This window comes from Halichoeres trimaculatus, unplaced genomic scaffold (genome assembly GCF_033239565.1).
Source record: "Halichoeres trimaculatus isolate MK-OKI-2021-1 unplaced genomic scaffold, fHalTri1.1 fHalTri1_scaffold_11, whole genome shotgun sequence".
NCBI lineage: Eukaryota > Metazoa > Chordata > Actinopteri > Labriformes > Labridae > Halichoeres > Halichoeres trimaculatus.
The window spans coordinates 3,553,440-3,568,046 of NW_027437189.1; the positions used below are offsets into that span (position 1 = coordinate 3,553,440).

The 14,607-nt window shown below is 43.8% G+C and overlaps 1 protein-coding gene across 1 annotated transcript in view; it reads right to left on the reverse strand.

Moving 5' to 3' along the window:
* tfe3a (transcription factor binding to IGHM enhancer 3a) overlaps positions 1 to 14,607 on the reverse strand; it is a 15,473-nt gene extending 866 nt beyond the window's left edge. Inside the window, exons 1-11 of the mRNA XM_074682282.1 lie at positions 14,272 to 14,607; positions 8,555 to 8,653; positions 8,057 to 8,119; positions 7,692 to 7,854; positions 7,428 to 7,607; positions 6,877 to 6,975; positions 4,039 to 4,153; positions 1,628 to 1,684; positions 1,419 to 1,494; positions 1,162 to 1,309; positions 1 to 1,060 (exon numbers count right to left, since the gene is read on the reverse strand). The exon at positions 1 to 1,060 is cut by the window's left edge and continues 866 nt beyond it. Coding sequence (XP_074538383.1) covers positions 674 to 1,060; positions 1,162 to 1,309; positions 1,419 to 1,494; positions 1,628 to 1,684; positions 4,039 to 4,153; positions 6,877 to 6,975; positions 7,428 to 7,607; positions 7,692 to 7,854; positions 8,057 to 8,119; positions 8,555 to 8,653; positions 14,272 to 14,420 — 1,536 coding nt within the window. The 5' untranslated portion in view covers positions 14,421 to 14,607 and the 3' untranslated portion in view covers positions 1 to 673. The remainder of the gene's footprint in view (positions 1,061 to 1,161; positions 1,310 to 1,418; positions 1,495 to 1,627; positions 1,685 to 4,038; positions 4,154 to 6,876; positions 6,976 to 7,427; positions 7,608 to 7,691; positions 7,855 to 8,056; positions 8,120 to 8,554; positions 8,654 to 14,271) is intronic.

Sequence of the window (14,607 nt, forward strand, 5' to 3'; positions counted from 1 at the left end):
TGAAAGTGAACAGCGCTGAGAAAAAAGATTCTCCTTCTTTAAGTTCCCTTCTGTCTCCTGAAAACATGAAGCAGTTTAAACGTTCGTGACATCAGAAATAAAAGATAAATGAATAAATGAACCTGATCACAAACACACCACCAACAGTTCCTCTCCTCAGAGTTCGTTCCAGCACACGGGGATTAGAGGTTCAGGATCAGGAGCTCAGGAGGCTGCGTTAACCATCACCGAAAAACTTTGATGTGATGGACTCAGGAGCTCCAGAGAGCGCAGCTGAAGAGGAACCTGAGACATGCCGTCAAAATCAAAACTCAAAGGAAGTAAAAACTGTTTGGAGTTTCTATCTCTCTGTTAAAAAGGATAAAGAGTGTTTCTTTAACTTTTTCTTTGGAGAATAAAATTCATTTAAGTGTTTAGAATTAAAACTCATCATCTTTTTAATCCTCCTCAGACTTTTATTTTGGCGAGTCAGACCTGAGTTCCTGTTCACCTGCAGGCACCTGGAGCTCTGACCAGCCACACCACGATCAGCCAATCAGCTGTGAGTCTGTTCACACTCAGTGGTTCCCTGTGATGTCACATGTGCGTTTGATGATGTCACTGATTATGAAAAAGTTCAATCCAATATAAAAACAGCTCCGGCCAATCAGACGGCTGTGCAGTGATGATGTCATCAGAGGTCTTCGTCCATGCTGAAGCTGCTCCTCCTGCTGCTGGTTTTTGAGGCTCCGCAGGACAGCAGGGGGTCTGACATCATCCCCCCTCCCCCACCTCCTCCCCCCTCCTCCATCAGGATGTCTCCGAGCCCGTGGAGCTCCGTCAGCCCCGCGGCGCTCAGCAGGTCCGGGGAGAAGACGCCAGACGCTCCCTGAGGCTCATCCAGATCCACGAAGCTCAGCGCATCCAGACCCAGAGAGGGGGTCACCAGGGGGGAGGAGGGGGAGGAGGAGGAGAAGGGGTGAGACAGCAGGGCCTGGGGGTCCAAGGAGGGGGAGGAGTTTGGAGCAGGTGAGGAGGTAGAGGAGGAGAGGGTGTGGAGGCGAGCCTGAAGCTCCAACTCCTGCAGACACAGACCAGAAAACATAAACCTCCTAAAGACCCAGACCAGGACTACAAAATCCAGAAGAACCAGGTCAGCCTGTAGCCCCGCCCCCTCCTCACCTGTATGCGCAGCAGCAGGGAGTGGTTGGTGTTCTCCAGCCTCCTCTGTCTCTCCTCCATGTCCCTCGCCCTCTGCTGCTCCTTCTGCAGTTTCCTGATGTAGTCCACCGACGCCTTCAGGATGGTTCCTTTGTTCCACCTGGTCTCCCTGATCAACCAATCACAGGCCACGCCTCGTTAACACATGCAGCACAAACAAGTATCACATTTATACTTCACTGTTTGTGTTATTGTGTGTTAAAGTGTGTGTTACTGACGCGTCGGTAGATTTGGGGATGAGGTCTCCGAGTTCTTTGATCCGGTCGTTGATGTTGAACCTTCTCCTCCTTTCAACTGAAAACAAACACACTCTGTTCATTCACATCGTTTATATTTCTTCATATAACTACAAATACTTTCATACATAAATGTTTGATGTTTAAATTCTGTGTGTGTTTCCATGGTAACGTTAAGCTGTAGGACTCACTCAGGTTGTGGTTGTCTTTCTTCTGTCTCTCTTTGACCAGCGCTTTGGCCTCCACATCTACAACAAACAACAACAACACCGTCAACAACACCGTCTGTTGGAGCCATTACATAGTTTTCTCTTTGTTTTATTTCAGTGCATATGTTGTTTTAAGTTAACAGTAGGTGGCGCTTAACACCAGGAAATGCATTTAGGTGAGCTCAGGTAAAGAGCTGTGTGTTGGAGGAGGCAAACAGTTTATGCAGTGTGAGTTTGTGTTTCTTTGTGTTGAATTAAACATTTGATTGTGAATTCATATGAGCTCCATAACTGTTCAAGAAGAAAAGTGAGTAAACACAGAAATTAAGGGGTTGCCGCACACAGAGACCCTATTAGACGTTGGTTTTAATGCTGCACCAGAGAGCGTGTCTGAGGAAGTTCTTCACATAAACACCTCAAGCCAAATTTACTGGTGTTAGTCGAAAGAATCTACATCGTCACCAAACACCATCAACAACTCCGTCAATAACACTGTTGACAACTAGGTTGACAACTCTAGCAAAAATGCCATGGACAACACCGCCACCAACATCATGAATAACACTATCAATAACAACGTCATCAACACCTTCAGTAACATGGTAAACAACATCATCCGTAACACAGTAAACCAGACCATCATTAATACTATAAACAATACTATCAATAACACCCAATACAACACCGTCAGTTAGACCATCAACAACACAGTCAATAACAGTGTTGACAACTAGGTCGACAACACCAGCAAAAACGCCGTAGACAACCACCCCACCAACACCATCAATAACACTTTAAACAACATGATCAGTAACACAGTCAACTAGACCATCATTAACACCCTATACCACACTGTCAATTACACTGTCAAAACACCATCAATAACATTGTCAATAGCACCACCCACAACATCTTGACCACACTGTCAATGACACTTCAATAACACAGTCTAAAACACTGTCAACAATACTGTCATTTACACTATTAACAAAACCATCAACAACGTCAACAATATGGTCAATTATGTTGTTGAAAACACTATCAACAACAAAAACAACCCCCTCAACAACACAATCGGCAACACCCTATACAACACAGTCTATAACATTGTCAATAATACAACTCATAACATCGTCACCACACTGTCAATAACAGGTCAATAACACCATCAATAATGTTGTCAACAACACCATGAACAACACACTAAACAACACCATTAATAACACTGTCAATAACATGGTCACCTACAAATTTAAAAACACTGTAAACAATACCATCAACTGCACTATCAATTACACCATCAATAAGAACTTCAGTCACACTGTGAACAACACTGCCAATATCACCATCAGTAAACTATCAACAAAACTATAAGCAATGTCAACAACATGGTCAATAACGTTAAAAATACCGCCAAGAACATCAACAACCTCCTATGTAACACAGTCATCAATAACCATCAGTAACACCCTTTACAACACTGTCAACAGCAATACCGATAACCCCACTAACAACATCTTAACCAATAACACAGTCTATAACGTCGTCAACAACTCCATGAACAACACACTTAACAACATCAATAACACTTTTAATAATACTGTCAGTAACACTGTAAACAACACCATCAATTACACCACCAATAAGAACTTCAGTCACACTGACAATAACACAGTCAACAACACTGTTAAAAACATTGTCAATAACACCATCCTCATGTATCGCAGCCTGACCTGAGCTCACACACTCACACACACACACACACACACATACGCACACACAGCTCTCTATGTGAACTATAGAACTCCACCAGGATAAGTCTGAGTCATCAGCTGAGATCTGTTTTGAATCCCTTCTCTTCAAAACTTAGAGACAAATTGATTTCAGGCTGAGGTGAAGATGAAGATAGAGATGAAGGTGATTTGATTCGATGTGTGTTACTCTGAGCCTTCAGCAGGGGGAGCTGTGGGGACTGAGGGTGGAGGACACAGCGTCTGACACAAACAGACGGTTTGAATCTGAGCGGCGTTCCCCAGAATCAGCAGAACAAACCTCCATGTGGACTGAACAGGAAGTGGGAACTGATGACGTGGGCAAAACCACGGGCTGCGTGCGTGCATGTGTGTGTGTGTGAGTGTGTGTGTATGTGTTTTGAGGAAGTGTTGCTGCCAACTCATCAAAGTGAGGAGGATTTTAGGAAGACTTTTAGGAGACGGGGGGAAGGTTCAGTCTGAGAGGACCAATCAGAACGCAGCTTTGCAGAGTGTTACATAAAGACTGTGTGAAGTGAGGATGAGGATGGTAATGAGGATGATGTGCTGGTTTTTATTCAGGTCAGCCTGGGCTCAGAGGTCAAAGGTTAAATCAGAAAAAGTCTCTCCGTGGTCACTCACCGCTCAGCTCTGTCTTGATGGCGTGCAGGTTAGCCGGGCAGCTGTTGCTAACGGTGATGGTGGGTGTGGCCATCCCTCCACTGCCGCCGTACACGTCCAGCATGTTCCCTGGGAGCTGGAACCGACCAATCAGAGGACAGAGTCAGCAGCTGACACAGAGAGAGACATGACACACACACACACACACACACACACACACACACACACACACACACACACACACACACACACACACACACACACACACACACACACACACACACACACACACACTTTCATCTGTTGTGAAATGTCCTGAAACATGTTGGAGACACCATCAGGGGACTTCACCGTCCTCCCCTTTCTTCTCCTCCCCTCCTCTTTCTCCCCATCCTCCCCCTCCGGAGGTTATCTGAGGCTGTCAGGACTTCAGGTGAGACTGAGACTCATCACAGCTCAGCTGGGAAGGGGTCAGAGGTCAGAGGCTAGCTGGTAGCTTTCACTCTGAAACCACATTATAAACATGTTTATTTCTGTTTTAAATATCAGCTTTTTGAATGGCTGTCTATGTGGTTTCTGCTGTTTCTGCACAGCCTCTAGTGGACACTCAGGGAACTGCAGTTTATAACACTTCAGCATCAGATTTATATTTAAATAGCAAAGCTTTCTGATTGGTTTAGGCTGAGCTAACAGTCAGAAACTGATCTTTATTGACACCAAACATGAATCAAATCATCTGTCAACGCCAAAATGTGACCTCAAAGAGCGGTGGAGGACGATTCGTCTATAAAATCTGTGACTCTACCTATATTTAAAGTGATACTCTGGGATGGAACAAGTTGGGTCCTATCACAAGGTTTAGGGCAGAAATGACCCCTACAGCAGTGTTTTTGTGCAGCAGAAGCCCAGAGCGCTCACACCAAACACCCCCTCCCTGCTCCTCTGCAGGTTTCCTCTGCACTCAGACGGGGCCATATTTTACTTGACCAAAAACACAAATAAACAGACTCCCACCAAAAAAATCTGATATCGGTCTGCATTCACGCTTTATTTAGAGAATTTTCAGCACGTTACTTTCACACAAAAACACCGCTAAATAAGGCTCTAGTTCTCATCGTGTCTCTTAGTCCTGGCAGACTACCTGCGTTTGTTTATATCTGGCACGCCGCGCGAGGACTGATATACTAAGCGGCGAGCGCGTCGTAGCCAGCTGTGGCTCTGCAGCGGAGGTAGCGCCGTTTTACGACACGATGAGAACTAGAGCCTTATTTAGCGGTGTTTTTGTGTGAAAGTAACGCGCTGAAAATTCTCTAAATAAAGCGTGAATGCAGACAGATATCAGATTTTTTCAGTGAGTCTGTTTATTTGTGTTTTTGGTCAAGTAAAATATGGCCCCATCTGAGTGCAGAGGAAACCTGCAGAGGAGCAGGGAGGGGGTGTTTGGTGCGAGCGCTCTGGGCTTCTGCTGCACAAAATCACTGCTGTAGGGGTAATTTCTGCCCTAAACCTTGTGATAGGACCCAACTTGTTCCATCCTGGAGTATCACTTTAAGGGAACAGAAACAAAAAAGGAGGAAAAAGAAAGGAGGAGGAGGATACACTATGACCCTTTGCAAGATATCAGTTAAACCAGCTAGCAAAACTAGCTTCACTATGTAAAGCGTCATCAGGCCAGAGAGGAGTCTGAAGCAAACCACACTTTCTCGCAAGATTAACAACTTTAAAAACTCAGGAATTAACCAGAATAAAGACAGAAAGTGAGTCTCAGTTTCACTGTGAACAACAAACTGAGCTGAAGTTAGCAGACATCAGTCTGACTGTAGCGCTGAGGAGCCAAACAGTCAACAGGCTAAAGGAAGAAGGTTAGTAAAAACTCTGATTTCAGGATTTGTCAGTTTAAGCTCTGTAAAGGTTTGAGTTTTTCCTCGGTGGAGGTTCCTGGTTCAGCTGAGAGAACCTGGTCTCTCTACGTGGACTCTGAGTCTGATCAGAGAACTGTTTGTTCAGCCTGAGCCAGTCCTCAGACTGTTTGATCTGATCCAGAGTCATTTCAGGTTTCTGCTCAGACTCAGGAATCTGCTGATCGAACAGGAAGGCTGCTGCAATGATAACAGCCTCACACACACACACACACACTCACACACACTCACACACACTCACACACACTCAGTTAAAATGAGACAGAAAGTCAGATTTTCAGACTTCTAACAGCCTAAACTCCTGTTTCCCTCCTCTGCAGCGTCTAACCTCCCTGCATCAGAAACGGTCGAACGCAGAGGTCAAAGGTCACGGCTCAAACCGTCCGACCCAAACAACGACAGAAACTTTACCTCAGATTTAATCCTCCTCTTCTCATGATCCGGCAGTAAAACTAATATCCTCATCTTCACTGATCCCCCACACACTCATACACACATGCATGTGCACACACACACACAGTAACACACACACACATGCACACACAGAGTGACACACACGTAGCAGCTTCTCTTCCTCTTTCTGTTTGGTCGACTGTTGAAAAATGGGGAAACGTCTCTTTAAGAAAGACGCCAGAAAAACCCTCCCTCATTATCTGTCCCACACACACCAAACACACACACACACACCAGACACACACACACTGGACACACACACACACAGGCTCCACCCACAGCTGTTGCAGGATCTGATCTTCTGCTTTTGTTTTAGGATCTCTTCTTCTGCAAAACAGTTGGTTTCAACTCAGTCTGCATCACACACACACACACACACACACAAACACACACACACATTTACCTGCGTGTACGTGTGTGTGTGTGAAGCAGTTCAAACCTCTGTGTGTGTGTGTTAACACATGTTTATAACGTGTTGTTTCTGTACCGTGTTGGCGAGCTGCAGTCCAGAATCGATCAGCGTCAGAAACTCATCGTTCAGACTCGACTCCAGGCTGATGATGTCATCGATGACAGCGTCCTCCATCTGAGAGAACCAATCAGAGCGCACGTTACATACACATATAGAGAAATGAAACACTTCATAGTTTGAATCTGATCCTGTGTCTCAAACAGACACTTCAGGATCACTTTAGTCTGGAGTTTTAAAGCGGGGGTTAAACTTCTTAAAGCGACAGTGTTCACGCTGAAGCTCTGAGGGGTCGTTTCTTGTAAATGTGTGGAACAGATTAGGTGTGTGTGTCGGTAACTCTGGTGGGTTTGAGTGTCTAATGGGAACAGGAACGTTGTGCAGAGTCAGATCCTGTAATCTGCTGACTCAGCGGATGGTTAGTCAGACAGGAAGTGCTGTGAAGCTGCTGAGTGGAGAGAAAACAGCGAACTGCTCCTTTAAAGCTTCCCTCAGAGCACCCTGTGTGTGTCTCGGTGTGTATTCCCTCTGTCCAGTCAGTGTGTAGTTTGTGTCCTGTGTGTGTTTACCTCATGTTTCTGTCTGTTGTCTGCAGTTTGGAGTTTGGGGGCGGAGCCTAGCTGAGGGGAGGGGCTTGGTGTTCCATCTGGCTCCTGATTGGCTGTCTTGGTGTTGAGGTACTGACGCACCTGCTGCCTCTGAGCCTGCTGGATGTGATACCTGGTGGGGTTCTCCAGGTGAGTCTGCACCTGAGACACAACATCATGTTGATTAGACTCCAGGTGCATCGTGGGAAACGTAGGCCATTCAACAGGTCTCAGTCCTTCTCTTACCTTCAGCACCTCCACAGGGACCTGAGCAGGAGGTCTGCAGGAGGACGACACCGACACGCAGATCGGGGAGGAGGAGTCGGACGAGCGCAGGAGCTGCTGCTGCGCCTCCTTCTGCTCCTCCTCCAGAGCCTGCTGACGCATCAGATCCTGACGCATCAAAACCCTGAGAGGAGGAGAAGAGGAGGATGTCTTTAGTGTTTCAATGCTGATGTTGACACACAGCGCCCCCTGTTGTGATGAAAATCCCTACTTCACAACATTTTCCTGCGTGTGTGTGTGTGTGTGTGTGTGTGTGTGTGTGTGTGTGTGTGTGTGTGTGTGTGTGTGTGTGTGTGTGTGTGTGTGTGTGTGCGTGTGTGTGTTACCTGGATGACATAGTTGACGGCAGAGAGGATGAAGACGAAGAGGAAGAAGCTGTCGTGGATGAGCTAAAGAGACAGAGAGAGATCTTATTAACTCAGGTGATGACATCATCTCTGGGCTGATGACATCATGCTGTCAGTCAGAGAGGTGAGGTCACCTGCAGACAGGAAGTTGGTTTAATACAGACTGATTAATGGAAGGGCTAAGGGTCAGAGCGAGGTCCAGAGACTAGAGTAACACCTGGAGCTCAGAGACCAGGACCAGACCTGGAGCTCACCTGAGCAGGTGAGAGTCTTTAAGAAGCGTTCTCCATGTTTCACAGTCAGGTGTGTTTAAAGGTTTGAGGTTAAATCTTGAGGAACATCACCTCCAAACACAGCTGAGTTCCTCAGCTCAGGGTCAGAGACCCCCTGAGAGAGTCTGCAGACTCCCAGAGGAGGGGACTGATACAGCTGGGGGGTCAGAGGTCAGGGGTCAGGGGTCAGGCCTGTGTGCTGTACCTGATGCTGATTGGCTGGCTCTTGATCTGGTAAAAGGTGTCACTCTCTGACGGCAGCAAACTGTCGACCTCGATGTCAGCGACGATCCCCGACTCCACCCTGAGAGACACAGAGAGAGAGACCTGTCAACAGGGCTGCAGTTCCTCTGACGGCCACCGGGTGCTGCTGTGACCAAACTGACTGAAGTGAAGTAAGAAAACAAAGTTCAACAAACAGCTCCTCTGCACACACACACATTCACAAACACACACAGATATAACTGAGAACTGAGCTGCTGAAAATATTTATTTTGGACCCTAAAGAAGAAGAATGTAAAAGAAAAACATCTGTCAGCACTTTAACCGCTCTCAATCCCACTCAGTGTGTGTTTAAGTGTGTGTGTTTCTGCTGAGTCATGTCCCTGTAATCCAGCGTCCACACACACACATTTCCTCTGCACTGTAAAAAATATTCGGCCTAGTTTTTAACACTGCAGCACAAACAGCTGAAACATGAGATTTTATCCAATCAGAGGGGCTGATTGGCCAGGAATAACAGCTTCAATCATCACACACACACTTACACACATATCGTTCATACAGCTGCTGCTCTGAGTTTAGATTCAAACAAAGATCATTCAAACTGAACTGAACACACAAAATAAGCTGCTTTTTCTTTATAACCAGCAGGTGGAGCCACTGAGGCGATCACAGCCTATAAGACCTTACACAGATGCAGGCCACCAGGGTTCGAGGTTAGTCTGTGGCCTGTTTCCCACATCATTCCCCACTTTCACACGGTTTCCTGCTCTATCCACTGTCATCTCCTCTTTAATTAAAGGCATAAGAAACCAAAAAGAATTACTTAAAAAAAGACCTCACACAGAAAATCAGACTGGTGTGTTACTTAACTCTTCATCCACAGGAACGAAGTCTGAGAGATTAACTCTCAGGCTGCATGAAGAGAAACTGATTCATTTCTTATCTGTTCAGAGGGGACTAAAAGCTGCGGACTGAGCCTTTAATTGCAGCACAGAGAGACTAAAAACTACAGACTGGCCCTTTAATCACAGCAGAGAGACTAAAAACTACAGACTGCACCTTTAATCAAACCACAGAGAGACAAAAAACTACAGACTGCACCTTTAATCAAACGACAGAGAGACCAAATACTACAGACTGACCCTTTAATCACAGCACAGAGATTTAAAACTACAGACTGGCCCTTTAATCACAGCACAGAGATTTAAAACTACAGACTGCACCTTTAATCACAGCACAGAGATTTAAAACTACAGACTGCTCCTTTAATCACAGCACAGAGATTTAAAACTACAGACTGGCCCTTTAATCACAGCAGAGAGATTTAAAACTACAGACTGCTCCTTTAATCACAGCACAGAGATTTAAAACTACAGACTGACCCTTTAATCACAGCACAGAGATTTAAAACTACAGACTGCTCCTTTAATCACAGCACAGAGACTAAAAAACTACAGACTGCACCTTTAATTACAGCACAGAGACTAAAAAACCACAGACTGGCCCTTTAATCACAGCACAGATAAACATGAAGTGTGGAGCCGGTTTACACTGTAAAAAATGACCGTTAAAAAAAGAACAGCGTGTTTCTGGTTTAAAGAAACATCTGGAAACATTTAGAGATGAGAAAAACACCTGAGGAGGAAGCACACTGAGGAGGAGACCATCATCATCATCATCAGATCAAAGAGAAGGAGAAACCCCGCCCCCAGGTCTAGAACTCTACAAATTTATCAATTTAGAATGTTTGAAAGTTTAATCAAAGGATATAACTCAGATTGTTTCTTATAATTTGTTAAGAGAGATTATCTATGATATACTTGTTCATATCTCTGCACCAAAGGTTTCAATGGATGGACAAAATGTGACCACTGATGGGAGGAGGATGACATTTAGATACGATCGTTATCAATATCCGATACGGCGCGGTACAATTTGATCATTGTGATATGGTACGGTACAACACAGTATGGTACTATATGATACAATAATTACAACACAGTGTAATCATTATTTTTACAGCATTGTGATAGAGGTTGATAATTCTGATACGCTATGGTTTGATTTGATCATTATGATACAGGACATTACAATAAAATACTATCATTAGGATAAAGTAATCATTATAATTTGGTACGGTACAATAGGATAGGATCATAATGAAACATTGTGGTATAATACGATACGATCATTAGGAAACGGTAGGATCATAATGATTTGGTATGGTCATTATGATACGGTACGGTACAATATAACACGATCATTAGGATACAGTAAGATCATTACGATATGGTACAGTACAATACAATAGGATCATTAGGATACAGTACAGTACAATATGGTATGATCATTATATGGTATGATCATTATGATACAGTATGATCATTATGATACAGTGCGGTAGAATACAATGCAATCATTAGAATACAGTAAGATTATAACTATATGGTACGGTACACTGCAATAAGATCATTAGGATACAGTAAGATCATTCTGATGCGGTCCGATGATTATATTATGGCCCGATGATTATGATACTTTACGATCATAAGATATGATAGAATATATACAGTAAGATCATTACACTATGGTACAGTACAATACAATAAGATCATTAGGATAAATTAAGATCATTATGATATGGTCCGATGATTATGATACCGTACGATCATAAGATACAATAGAATATATACAGTAAGATCATTACGATATGGTACGGTACCATACAGTAGGACCATTATGATACGGTGGAATATAACATGATCATTAGAATACGGTAAGATAATTACGATATGGTACAGTACTATACAATAGGACCATTATGATAGTGTAGAATATAACATTATCATTAGAATACGGTAAGATAATTACGATATGGTACGGTACAATACAATAGGATCATTATGATAAGGTACGGTACAATATGGTATGATCATTATGACACGGTATGACCATTGTGATTCAGTACAGTAGAATTTAATACGATCATAAGGATATAGTAAGATAATTACGATATGGTACGGTACAATACAATAGGATCATTTTGATAAGGTACGGTAAAATATGGTATGAAAATTATGATAGGATATGATAATTATGATACGCTATGGTTTGTTTCGATCATTATGATGCAGTACATTAAAATAGAATACGACCAATAGGATATAGTGAGATCATTATAATTTGGTACGGTACAATACAATAGGATCATTATGATAAGGTACGGTACAATATGGTATGATCATTATGACACGGTATGACCATTGTGATTCAGTACAGTAGAATTTAATACGATCATTAGGATACAGTAAGATAATTACGATATAGTACGGTACAATACAATAGGATCATTATTATAAGGTACGGTAAAATATGGTATGAAAATTATGATAGGATATGATAATTATGATACGCTATGGTTTGTTTCGATCATTATGATGCAGTACATTAAAATAGAATACGACCAATAGGATATAGTGAGATCATTATAATTTGGTACGGTACAATACAATAGGATCATTATGATAAGGTACGGTACAATATGGTATGATCATTATGACACGGTATGACCATTGTGATTCAGTACAGTAGAATTTAATACGATCATTAGGATACAGTAAGATAATTACGATATAGTACGGTACAATACAATAGGATCATTATTATAAGGTACGGTAAAATATGGTATGAAAATTATGATAGGATATGATAATTATGATACGCTATGGTTTGTTTCGATCATTATGATGCAGTACATTAAAATAGAATACGACCAATAGGATATAGTAAGATCATTATAATTTGGTACGGTACAATACAATACAAGAAGGTACAATATGGTATAATCATTATGATACGGTATGATGATTATGATACAGTACTGTAGAATATGAAAAGATCATTAGGATACAGTAAGATTGCTACGATACGGGACGGTACATTTCAATAAGATCATTAGGATACGGTACAATCATTATGATACTATTGGATGGTCAATAAGATATGATCGGATACAATTGTATGATACCAGACTATAAGGTAATTCCATTATGATAAACTTTGTAGACCCCTTACAGATATTGCACTTCTGAAATATACCAGATATGACTGCAGTCAGACTGTGCTCTATCACATCTTGATGGCCATGTTTGGTCTGTCAAGCAGCATAACTGACAGACAGCTTTAATCAGAGACTGAGGAGTTCCCATGCTTCCCACTCCATTCAAAAGCCTCTCTCCCTCTATGTTAGGCTGCAAAATCTTAAACCTGTCAACTACGGGTCTAGCTCGGCTCATTTTGTAGGTTTGTTGTTGTAGTCGAGCTAAATTTGATCTGGTTTTGACACGGTTTGTTTTATTTTGAAACTCACTCAGTGTTCTTACTTAGTTTCCGTGCACAGCTTCCTGTCCTGCTCGGTTTTCCCTACCCTGAATTGATGCTTCACAGCTCCAAAGTTGCATATTAGCCAGCACGTCTCAGTCTCCCCCAGATAAAGAGACAGGAGCACAAACCTCAGGGTCAGCAACAGGACAGAGTCTCTGAAACCATCATTGAGGGAAGCAGAACTACAGCCTGCTCATGTGACTGTTAAAACATGTAACTACAGGAATCAGATCATCTTCTCTGGTCTCCACCCTGACAAACAGCTCACAGAGAAACACAGAGACAGCCTTCGTCACTCCTCCTCCTCCTCCTCCTCCTCCTCCTCAGAGTCTCTCCTGTTGATCACAAACAGACGACTAAGCTTGTTTTTACTTTTGCTTTCTGTCAAATCACACACATTACATAAGTATGTGTGTGTATGTGTGTGTGTGTGTGTTTGCAGGGTGTGGTGGATGAGGTTGGAGAAGCGAGGGGGGGGGGGGCTACACCGAGGAGGTCGTAACGAGTCTGGACCTGTTGCTCCGCCTGTTTGTCTGTTTTCTTGTGGGAAAATCCAAGAGAGAGCCAGGCTGTGTGTGTGTGTGTGTGTGTGTGTGTGTGTGTGTGTGTGTGTGTGTGTGTGTGTGTGTGTGTGTGTGTGTGTGTGTGTGTGTGTGTTCTGGATGATGACTCATTGCACTAGGAGGCAAAGAGGATCATGGGTCAAAGGTCAGAGAGTTAGCACAACAACCTGCGCTGCCCGGTTTCATAAACTACAGGCATAATCTTCATCCTCCTCATCATCATCATCCTCAGTATCATCCATGTTACACATTAAACCTGTTTCTTAAAGGAACATCACACACCTGGTCAAGCCCTGCACACCAGACTCCATTCATGTTTTCATCATGTTCAGGTAAACTGTCACCTGAGAGAGTTTACCTCAGTCTGGGACAGGATAAAGGATCCTCCAAGTCCTCTCTAGTCTAAGTCAAACCAGTCTGTGACACCCTTATCTTCATCATTAAACACCTGAACAGGTGAGACACCTCCACCTCAATCCTCTCTGGTCTTTCTCTGAGGTGTTCCTGAAGCCTCAAAGTGCAAACTCTTTATCTCTATCTGTCTGAATGAAAATCCTCTGAAATGAACTCTTCAGATGAATAATTCATGAGCCGGATCATAAGGGGGGACCTTCAGATCAGACTGAGTCCCCTCTCCGGGTCTCAGAAAGCCCTCTTTGTGCGCCCCGCTCCGAGCTGCTAAAATATGCAGATTTCTGAATGGGGTTTGGTCTGAGCTGGAGTAACGGGACCAGAAGACTTCCGGACTCACCGAACCAGATTGAGCGTCTCAGCCGAGTCCAGGATGACGAACACGGTCTGCGGCTGGAGGATCCCAGCCCCCTGTGGTTCCGGCTCGGCTCCGGTTCGGCTCAGCTCCCCGGTCTGGACCTGGACATGGTCCGGGCTGACAGCTGACATTTCTCCAGAGACAGACTGAGACGATCCACCAGAGAGGAGTTTTATTTCCCAGCAGACACCGCGGGACCAAAGACCCACAAAGACAGAATCACAGCAGAGACATGGGTCTGGTTCGAGTCCGGAACCGAGCTGTTAGAGGGACCAGAGGAGTCTGCACACTGGACCACGGACTGAGCGACAGAGAGAG